This window comes from Bos indicus x Bos taurus, chromosome 19 (assembly GCF_003369695.1).
Source record: "Bos indicus x Bos taurus breed Angus x Brahman F1 hybrid chromosome 19, Bos_hybrid_MaternalHap_v2.0, whole genome shotgun sequence".
In the NCBI taxonomy this organism is placed as follows: Eukaryota; Metazoa; Chordata; class Mammalia; order Artiodactyla; family Bovidae; genus Bos; species Bos indicus x Bos taurus.
Genome location: NC_040094.1, coordinates 19688671 through 19700037, shown reverse-complemented (window position 1 = coordinate 19700037; position 11367 = coordinate 19688671). Strand labels below are relative to the sequence as shown.

The 11367-nt window shown below is 36.6% G+C and overlaps 1 protein-coding gene across 9 annotated transcripts in view; it reads left to right on the top strand.

Annotated features, from left to right (window-relative positions):
- The window catches only part of NF1 (neurofibromin 1), a 257570-nt gene that overhangs the window by 223657 nt on the left and 22546 nt on the right, over positions 1–11367 (top strand). For all 9 annotated transcript variants that reach the window (XM_027516769.1, XM_027516770.1, XM_027516763.1 and 6 more), the window contains 6 exons: positions 97–198; positions 2903–3043; positions 5706–5832; positions 7377–7508; positions 9375–9510; positions 10921–11078. In XM_027516769.1, coding sequence (XP_027372570.1) covers positions 97–198; positions 2903–3043; positions 5706–5832; positions 7377–7508; positions 9375–9510; positions 10921–11078 — 796 coding nt within the window. The remainder of the gene's footprint in view (positions 1–96; positions 199–2902; positions 3044–5705; positions 5833–7376; positions 7509–9374; positions 9511–10920; positions 11079–11367) is intronic.

Genomic DNA, 11367 nt, shown 5'->3' with positions numbered 1-11367 from the left:
AAATAAAGAATTGTTCTGAAATAATTCTGAAATTCAGTTTAGGAGTAAATGTTTTGTTTCAATGAAAGTAACATAAAAATTCTGTTTCTCTAAAAGGCTCTTGAGAGTTGCTTAAAAGGACCTGATACTTACAACAGTCAAGTTCTGATAGAAGCTACAGTAATAGCACTAACCAAATTACAACCACTTCTTAATAAGGTAATTACTGTGTAGAAAATGAGTGCATTTATTTTGGGTGTTAGTGTTAAATGTTATTTTCTTTCAAAGAGTTCAGAAAATAAGATGGATAGAGAAATTATAAAGAAAAAGCTATAGTTAAAGTAGAACGTCTTACCTTAAAATTCAGTTGTTTTATTTACATTAGAGGAAGAGTAAGGATGGAGAATATGTTCTTAAGTGCTTAGGTATTGTCTTATCAGTGCTTAAAGGAAAGATGGATATATATGCTTAATTCTTTCATCCAGTTGAGCATCTGCTATGTGCCAAGTACTGTTTTAGGTGCTAGAGATATAATACTGAACAAAGCCAATAAAATTATCTGCCTTCATGGAACTTTAATTCTGGAATGAATGTGAAAGTTGAGGAGTGGCTAGATAATAAAGTGATTAAAATACATGATACATTAGTTGGTGATCATTGTTGTGGAGAAATGTAAAGCTGGGGTAAAGCACACCTGATAATCAAAGGAGTTTGGGTGCTAAGTGAAGATAATGTTTAAAGGAAATAAGATAATAGCAGCCACTGTTTTAGGATGGTCTGAGCTCATCTCAGCTTTGTGACCTCAGGCAGGTCATCTGTATAACATCTGGACATTATGTTTCTACATTAATAAATTGACTAAGTAATGGCATAGTATTATCTTCCAACTCTAAAGTTGTATTCTGTGAATTGAGTACAAAGATACACCAAATTGAGAGAGATTACATAGAAATAAAGACCTGTATGTTCTTGGTCTTGAGCTATATGTTCTACAAACATTATAAAATGGCCAAATTGGGGTTCTTTTGCTATTCCAAAATTGATATTTTTGTGTGCACAGTTAGAAAAAGACGCTGTGCAATGCTAACTGTAAGGTCAAACTGAATGGAATGCGTCTGGCCCAGATGGTTTTTAAAAAAGTCTTCCAGCTCTTCTGCCTCCTGCTTCTCACCTTTCCCCAGCAAAGGAGGATAAAAAAAATTCAGAAGTGATTATAGCTCCCTTAAGGAGAAACCTATTACAGGGAGAAATTAATCATCCTCGATGCTTACCTATACACCCTGGATCCGAACAGAATTTAGGGGTTTAGCTAAGGAATTTCCCAATCCCAGCTAGGATCCGTTGGGATTTGTTAAGGAATTTTAATTGACCATCTGGACCTAAGAGCCCAGGTTTTCAGATCTGTATCAACTAATGCAGATGTTAGTTTCTGAAAACAGAACAAGGGAATGACTAGAGAAAGCAAGGTGAAAATACCACTTAAAGGACTGTGAATCACATAGTCCAGAAGCTTGCACCAAATACAAGGAATTAGCTCAGAAATTACTCAAACCCATCTCAGAGCTTTCTCCAAAAACCATAAATGGACAAAGATTCAACAGTGCAAGCAAAGATCAGATGAATCAATCCAAACTATTAAGGAAGATTGGGGGGAAAAGGTTTTAAGCAATATTCTGGCTTGACATTTGAGTCATTCTAACAACTAAAATGATCCTTTTGCTTAACTCCACCTTTAAAGAAGGCTTAGATGAGGATTTAGCTACTTTTGTCAAAGACAGTCTAGGTTGGTCTGAGTGACACACAAAACACTCTTGTTACACGGGCTGACCAACTTTTCAAAACCCTTAAAAAAAAAGAAAAGGGGGTATCTGTGAAAATTATGAAACTTCAATTGCACCACTTTATTACCCAATGCCAGTAGAAAATTAACTGACCCCCAACCAATTTAATTCCCAAAACAGTAGAGAAAGCTTGAAGGAAAAAAAAAAAATCTCTCTTTAGAATTCTTGTCCTGAGGGCAGAAACTCCTACTAGGAGAACCTGATTTTCTCTCCCTGTGCCTTGAGACCCAGAGCTCTCTGGATCACTTATCTAGACTGTCTCTTAATTGCTGAAACTGAGTTGGGGGGGAGGAAAGAAGCCTTTTAAATTTTTTTATTCCAACTTATTCACATTTTGTTTTATATTGTCATATTTGATTCATGACTAAGTTTAGAAAATGAAGGTATATCTCTGACCGTGTCTGTTTGGATATATGTACGTCTCAGTATGTTTCTTTGGATAATATTGCTGCGGTTAATTTGTAAAATGAGCTCTAACCTAACCAGCCTAAAGAAAAATAAGCACTTGCAAATCAAGCAGTTCTAAATACAAGAGAAATTAACCTAAGTGAATTTCAGGTTCACATGAATTAAGAAATATTCAGTATTAAGTACCTGGTATTAATATTTGTTGATCTAATTAATATAGACATGCTTAAAATATTAAGCATAATATTTTCATTGTGCCTAGGTTTAATATGTTAAATAAAGTGTTGTTATATCTGTTGCAAATTTGTAAGCAAGGAAAGTAACTCAACTAAAGAAACTTTTAAGGAAAGAAAGCGTAAATGAGATAGGAACTTTTAGATAAACTCTATTAAGGGGCTACCCCAATGGCTCAGCTGTAAAGAAGCACCTGCCAGTGCAGGAGATACAGGTTCGGTCCCTGGGTCGGGAAAATTCCCTGGAGTAGAAAATGGCAGCCCACTCCAGTATTCTTGTCTGGAAAATACCATGGACAGAGAAGCCTGGTGGGCTACAGTCCACGGGATCAGAGAGTCAGACACGACTGAGCGCACACGCATGATTTCTTGTATACCACAGTGTGTTCTGATGAGACGGTGGTGTATCTTACTAACCTGGAGTGCGTCTCCCCTGCCTAGGACTCCCCTCTGCACAAAGCCCTCTTTTGGGTTGCTGTAGCCGTGCTACAGCTCGATGAGGTCAACTTGTATTCAGCAGGCACTGCACTTCTGGAACAAAACCTGCACACCTTAGACAGTCTCAGGATATTCAACGACAAGGTAAACAAGCTTTCGGTTGGTGTTTCTAAATTATGCATGTTAGAGTGTCTCCTTTTTTTGTTGTTGTTTTCTTTTAAAATTAGAAGAGATCCATCTTTAAATATGAATTTCTGTGTAACTGGTTGTGAATATATTCCTTACTAGCTCATAAAATGGTTTAAACTTTGCATACTTTTTTATATAAAAATAGCAAAAACACAGTACTTGCCCAATATTGGTAAACAGAATAAGGATAAAAATATTGAGTAATAATAATAGCTACCTTGCTAGGCTCTATGCTGTCTTATGCACTGTACATTCATTAATTGTAATTTCATAATCCAAGGGTAAAGGTTAGCATTCCCCACCCTTACTTCACTTCATGAAGAAATAATCTAAAAATAAGCTCACTTTTATTGAATTATGGTACTTAATGAGAAATAGGTATAATTAGAAGCAGATAAGGAGTTTGGAGGTGTCTAAAGGAAACTTTTGGATATTTAATTATGCTAGTCTTTTGTTTGCTTAATCCCACTTTAAAACATATTAATACCATCACCACCCCTCTTAAAACCTTTTAGTTTTGATTGAGATTGGGTTTTGGTTTGCAGAGTATAGTAAAAGAAATACAATAGTAAGAAATTATATTCATTTTGTCTTTGGAGGAAAAAAAGAGAAGCGTCTAGGAGAAAAGAGAGGAATTTTAAGATAGATAGGTGTATATAATAAGAGATTTGCTTAAAGCAAAATTAACAGACCTTGTGAGAAGAAAGAAACAGACCAGAGCCTGGTTTTATGTGTGAAGATGCCTGGTCTAAGCATTGTTTGTTTTGTCTTCCAAATAGTAGTGTAGTGTAGACCCACAATAGCTGGGGCTCTGGGAAATGTGGAAGCAGAATTTTAGATGTAGAAGTTACCTTGAAGTTTTATCATCCATTTTATAGGATAGAAAAGAACAAAGAAGTCAGGTAACTTGTTCATGTTTGTGCATCTGATTTGGAACTAGAATCTCTCTTTCCTAATTCCATTGCTCTTTTCTGGAGTGGTCTTAGGACAGTGGTGGTCAGAGAGATGGCTAGCTTTTGGCCTTTTGTATGAATATAGGATATTTGTGAGTGAAGTGTTTGTCTAGGAATATCTGCCTTGGCATTTTCATTGCCAAAATAGACCCATTAGCAGAAGTTAATATTGACTCCAAATGCCTCAGGATACTAGGAATCCATTAATAAAGCTTGTTAAAAGTTACCAGAATGAAAGATGAATAAGGTCTGAGGATCTATTATTTAACCTAATGACTATAGTTGATAACACTGTATTATAATTGAAATTTGCTAAGAGAGGAGAACTTAAATGTTCTCCCCCAAAAGAGGGGATGGGATATAAATATGTGAAGTGATAGTTTATTAACTTAATGGGAGAAATGTATATGTGAAAGGATATACATTCATTCTTCAAATCATCACATTGTACACTTTAAATACCTTACAATTTTGTCCGTTATACCTCAGTAAAGCTGAAAATATATATATACATTGAACTTATAGTAAGTTAGTACTTTAATATTTATGTAATATTCTGCAACTTGCTTTTTTTTAACAATATGAACATCTTTCTAAAGCATATATATATATACACACACAAAATTTCATGTGTGTGTGTGTATAATTCTTGCTCATGACTGCAGAGTATTTTACAGAATGCATGAGCCACAACGTATTTAACCTTGCCCATTAATGGACATTTGGTTTGTCTGTTATCTTTTTTTATTATAGAAAACGCTACTCTAAACATCTCTCTACATTTATTTTATAGTCTATGTTTTTCTTTCTTTGAGGTAGAAACCTAGACAGATCTGAACATGACCCTAAGTGCTTTCAGTTTTTGCTTTAAAATAAAATCTCTGTGTATAGGAGAATCACAGGGCCTTTTTTTAAAAAAAAAAGCAAATTCCTGGGCCTTACCACTTCCCATGATTCTGAGATGGAACCCAGTACTTTCCACCCTTGAACTAGCATTGTCAGTGATTTTAAGGCAGGTATTCCTGAAACCACACTTTAGGAAATATTGTTAAATACCTTAATTTAGAGGTCAAGTTACATAGCATTTTTGAGTTTCAGTTCTTTGTTTTACCACATTAGACTGTCAAATTCTCCAGGGCTAGTACTTTTTGTCTGTTTAGTTCACTGATATATCAATCAATCGATCAATCTGTAAAATGGAGCTAATATCTGTTACACAGAATTGCTTTAAGGTTTCAGTACATTAATGTATCTAACACTGTTCTATACAGCAGGCACTCAGTAGATATGAGTTCGCTTCATTCTCTTGAGTGTCCAGTCATAGTACACAAAGTGCCAGCTACAATTCAATGCATGGTCTTATTTAAAATAACAGTATAGGTTTTTAAAAGTCACCAGGATATAAATTGACAGTCACTTATTTTGCATTATAAATCAAAGCTGTTGTATCTTCCATCACCTTATTCCCTACATGCTTGACTCTTTTGCACTAATTTATTTCTGGTACCTTAAATGTTCTATGGTATTTTGTAGTCATCTGAAAATAATTTTTCTCAACCTAAAAGGATTATTGACCTTGTCATAGCTGTTGAACGCAAACAAAAACCAATTAAGTGATCCTTCCTGTGTGAACCCATCAACCATCTCATGATTATTTTTAATAGAGTCCAGAGGAAGTGTTCATGGCAATCCGGAACCCTCTGGAATGGCACTGCAAACAAATGGATCATTTTGTTGGACTCAATTTCAACTCTAACTTTAACTTCGCACTGGTTGGACACCTCTTAAAAGGTAGAGGCCTTGTGTCAAAATATTTTTATGAAATAGTATCAAGAAGCCAGAAGTAACTAAAATAGTTGATATAATTTGCCCCATATGTCTTACATTAAATGCAAACTATATGTCTTAGTGAGTTATGTTTTGTTTAGTATGTATTTTAATAGAGCCTGATTTCCATATCAAGTACCAAATTTCCTTTAGAAAGCAAGGGAGTTGATTGTTACACAGTTTCTAAGTACTGAACTTTCTAATAGCTGTTTTATTAGTTAATGATACTTAAGTATCTTTTTGGTTATCAAAATAAGACAAATTAATAAATGTTATTTGAGTAACTCATGTTAGAAATTTGAGATTTGACCAGAGATTGTCTTAACTTGTTACTAATTTACTGTTGTTGACTCCTGTTATTACATACCATAGGACCTCGCCCTCTGGTCCCCATTCTCCCACTTCCACATTTCTGTATTACTTACAGCACTGATCTCCAGTTATTCCTCAAAGTCAGCTCCCTCAGTCACTCATCTGACTTTACTCCCTACTTCTGACTTCACTGAATGTTAGCTTTGGTTGATTAATCTGGTACGGGCATGGCCCAAAACTGCAGTTAACAGAAATGGCGTATAGGGTGAGTCAGAAGCAAAAGCAATGTAAAGTATAGCCTGGGATAAGTAGCTAGCATGAATTGCTGGTTTTAGATTTGGCCAAAATTAGAGACTCAAGCTAGAACTTGAATCTGCAGTTTTGTATCAATTTAAATGATTGTTAGGCTTGAGGGATCATAGAGGTTCCCCCAGGTTTTTAACCAGGTACACACACACGCACACATACACTGGTGTGAATGTATGCATTTTATTTCACCACCTTATGAAATCTTTGCAAAAAAATATTGACCGTTTTAATCTCTAAAGGGAATAGGGATTGCTCAAAAGATACTACACTTACTGCGGGATACCAAGAGATGAATTGCAACTAGGCTGATAAAGTGCTTGCTTATTCTGTATTTCTAAAGGAATATGAAATATTTCCAGTGTACAAATCCCCTGTTTTAAATGGAGTTGCATTAGTGATTAAAAGCTGTCCAGAAATCAAACTTACCCCCTGATCAACCCAATTCTTTGACCTTTGGGAGCATATAGTCCTTGTATCATAAGGTTTTTTCCTTTAACTAGAAAAAAAATTAAATGATAAAACCATGTTTTCAAAGCATATCTTAAAACTACAATAATAGGTTTTTTAAAAAAAATCCTTGTGCTGTTGTAGGGAATAGAAGATCTGAAACACTTATCATCTTTCCTGATTTTCCTCTCCCTGAGGTACCTTAGTGTTCTAGGGAGCATTATTCTGTTCTGCACATTTTTGGTGCTTAATCCTATATGTAATTAATTAACTGTTCACATATGTGTATATTTTACCTTCCCCAATGGCTGGTCTCAGAAGGCAGGAGTTCCCCCTTATATATTTCTCTTCTTTGCAGAGTTGCTAGTCACAGAATAAGAATTCAACAAATGCTTACTGAAAGAAAGAATTGACTTCTTGTTTGTTTTTATTTTTTCTAGGATACAGGCATCCTTCACCTGCCATTGTTGCAAGAACAGTCAGAATTTTGCATACACTACTAGCTCTGGTTAATAAACACAGAAATTGTGACAAATTTGAGGTGAATACACAGAGCGTGGCTTACTTGGCAGGTAAAAACACAAAGTAGACAAAATAATCTTACAGGTGGCGCTAGTGGTAAGAAGAGACAGGGGTTTGGTCCCTGGAGGAGGGCATGGCAACCCACTCCAATATTCTTGTCTGGGAAATACCATGGACAGAGGAGCCTGGTGAGCTGTAGTCCATAGGGTCACAAAGAGTAGGACATGACTGAAGTGACTTAGCACGCACATAAACATCTAAGGACCACAAAAAAGGTACAGACACCTATGGGTTCTTCTGCTGATTGCTTGGCAGAGTAAAGAGTTCACAACTCAGTCCCGTGGTATTGGTTAAAATTTTGAAAGTTTGCCAAAACATTTTTCCTTATAAAAGAATTTGCATTAGTATATGAAATGGGTTCTCTTGTCATCTTTGGTTCGTGACACTACGTAACTCCCTGTTGTCTGTTATAAAATCTAAATGCCTGAGCCTAGCATCTTGACTGGAGAAGGCAATGGCACCCCACTCCAGTACTCTTGCCTGGAAAATCCCATGGATGGAGGAGCCTGGTGGGCTGAAGTCCATGGGGTCACAAAGAGTCGGACACGACTGAGAGACTTCACTTTTCACTTTCATGCATTGGAGAAGGAAATGGCAACCCACTCCATTGTTCTTGCCTGGAGAATCCCAGGGACGGCGGAGCCTGGTGGGCTGCCGTCTATGGGGTCACACGGAGTTGGACACGACTGAAGCGACTTAGCAGCAGCAGCATCTTGAAGGAGAAGGAAATGGTAACCCACTCCGGTGTTCTTGCCTAGAGAATCCTGTGGACAGAGGAGCCTGGGGCTACTATCCATAGGGTCGCACAGTCGGACACGACTGAAGCGACTTAGCATACGTGCACTGGAGAAGGAAATGGCAACCCACTCCGGTATTCTTGCCTAGAGAATCTCAGGGTCAGAGGAGCCTGGTGGGCTGCCATCTATGGGACTGCACAGAGTCGGACACAACTGAAGTGACTTAGCAGCAGCAACAGCATCTTGAGCCCTGAAGCAGCCCTCCTGATTCTGTCCTCTTTCTCTAAATGTCACAGGCTTAATTTTTATTTCCTTTCAAAATGGATGGGCTATTTTAAGCTAGTCTGCTTGCCATTTACTAGAAGTGCCTTTATGTCTCTTTAATATTCATTCCTGATGCCATTTGTTTTGCCTAGACTGTCTGCCCCTCCCCTCCTTCCTTTATACCATCCTCGCTTGCTGTTGCCCAATTTGTGTTTCTCTTCTCATCAACACTTAGCACTTATATGTAACACAGTTTTTGAACATAGTCTTTTTTTTAAATTGGAGTATAGTTGATTTACAGTGTTGTATTAGTTTCCACTGTACAGCAAAGTGAATCACATACATATATATATATATTCACTCTTTTTAGGATTCTTTTCCCATATAGGTCATTATGGGGTATTGAGTATAAACATAGTCATTTGATGGAAAATGCTGATTCCCAGTTTAGCAGACTTCAGTTTGTAGCAACTTTTTTGAGTCATTTGACCTTGAGCAAATCATTTAACATTTCAAAGTATTTTTCTTTACCTAAGAAATGGACATTATAGTCCTGGCCTGCTGACCTTTTATGTTTGTTGAGGTCAAATATACATTAAAGCGCTAGACTCTATAGATACTGTTTAAGTTTCTGTTCAGTGTTTACATGCAGCCTTCCAAAACAGATGGCAAACCCTTTAAGATAAACAAATCTGTCCTAAGGGTTTATACCCTTAAACTTCATACTCTCCAAGACTCTTTACATGCGTGTTTAGCAGCTGTTATTCTCTTTAGGAGCTTGTAAGAAGTATATCCTATTTTAAGTCGTATTTATGATTTATTAAATTGTTAAATCTTCCTTCTTGTTCCTTTTAGCTTTACTTACAGTGTCTGAGGAAGTTCGAAGTCGCTGTAGCCTAAAACATAGAAAGTCTCTGCTTCTTACTGATATTTCAATGGAAAATGTTCCTATGGATACATATCCCATTCATCATGGTGACCCTAGCTATAGGTAAGTGGGCTTCTCCTCCCATCATTACATAATTTTCATCAGGTTTTGATTTTCCATGCCAGTGGAGTCAAGTAGCAGAGCAATCCAGAAGGTAATATAGAAGGGAAACTGAAGATAATCAAGGAAGAGTGTAAATCAAAACTCATTTTATAAATGTACAGTATTTTATGTGGGTTAGTAGTGAGAAGGGCTTCCCTGGTGGCTCAGACGGTAAAGCGGCTGCCTGCATTGCGGGGGACCTAGGTTTGATCCCTGGGTCAGGAAGATCCCCTGGAGAAGGAAATGGCAACCCACTCCAGTACTCTTGCCTGGAAAATTCCATGGATGGAGGAGTCTGGCGGGCTACAGTCCATGGGCCCGCCAAGAGTCAGACACGACTGAGCAACTTCACTTTCTTTTCTTTCTTTCTTTTCTTTCTTTCTTTTCTTTCTTTCTTAGTAGTGAGAAAGTTCTTCTTACCTGATTGTGCTAATTAGTTAACATTATTTTGTCTCTTTTTAAGCACAAGTCAGTTGAAGGATGAAGAGATGATCTAGAAAGTATCAGATTGTAGGAGAAGGCCTTAGGAAAACCTAAGGTGAAATATAAGCAACATTATAAGCTTAATGATAGAAAACTGAGGTATACAGATTTGTAAAAAGATTTACATGCCAACATATTTATGTATTTACTCATATCACACTAAAGTTACTAAAGATTTTTCTATAGTGCAGATTTAGATAAGATAATCAAATTATATTTGCTGTCATATATGGCTTTGGGTAGCATGTTTTTCACTAAAACATAGAGAAATTCCATAAAATTGGCATCACTTGGAGTTTTTTTATATTTTCAATTAATGGTACCTTTAAGTGTTAGGTACAGTGTTGAACATAGGAAAATAATCATATATTTTTAGAGCTTGTATCATTAAATTTATCAATATCCCACTTTTTAATAAAAAGCCCTTGGCATTTTCCAACTGAGATGTTAACAGTGTATGCAAAAGCTTTCCAGGCATACTTGGTTTTCAGTAGTCTTACTCTTTAGTCATTCCTATGATTATATTTATTTGAGATAATGCTCTTTTTGTTATGGAAAGTAAAAAGTGAATTTGTCTGTGTTCCCCTTGGTTTTTAAACCAGTGGTACAATTGCCTATTTAGACTTGATTTTCTCTTATTAAAAAATGAATGCAGTACAGTTAAGTTGAGCGTTTGTTGAGTACCTGCTATGAATAAGATGTCATGGCAAGAAAGTGAATACCTCCTGGGGATAAATTAAGAGTTTTTTCTCCAAAGTGCTTTAAAGTACAGTTTTAAAATTAATTAATCACTGCCATTGGGAAATAGGACAGCCAATTAGAAGGGCCAAGAATGCTTGTTTTTGTCATCATGTTTATTGATTCTTCTCAATTGTTTTAATTTCTCAGGACACTAAAGGAGCATCAGCCGTGGTCATCTCCCAAAGCTTCTGAAGGGTACCTTGCAGCCAGCTATCCACCTGCGGGCCAGACCAGTCCCCGAGCCAGGAAATCTATGAGCTTGGACATGGGGCAGCCTTCTCAGGCCAACACGAAGAAATTGCTTGGTTAGTTTATCTAAATTATGTAGAAATGTTTAGAGTTGTTTTTAAAAATGGTCAGATACTTTCACTCTTGGAAAATTATTTGAAGCTCTTAAAGATTATCAAAATGTTCTGTTTTTGATGCAGCAAAGTTTTTGATGTCAATGATAAGAGAGTTTGATAGATCAGTTAAGCCATATCAGTTAAGACAGAAGAATGAGAATGAGATCTCAGAACAGTTTTGTGGGGGATTCTTAGACTAAATATTGTGGCTGTACTTGTTTTATTCTGCCTTGTCCAGGCAGCAGGTAAA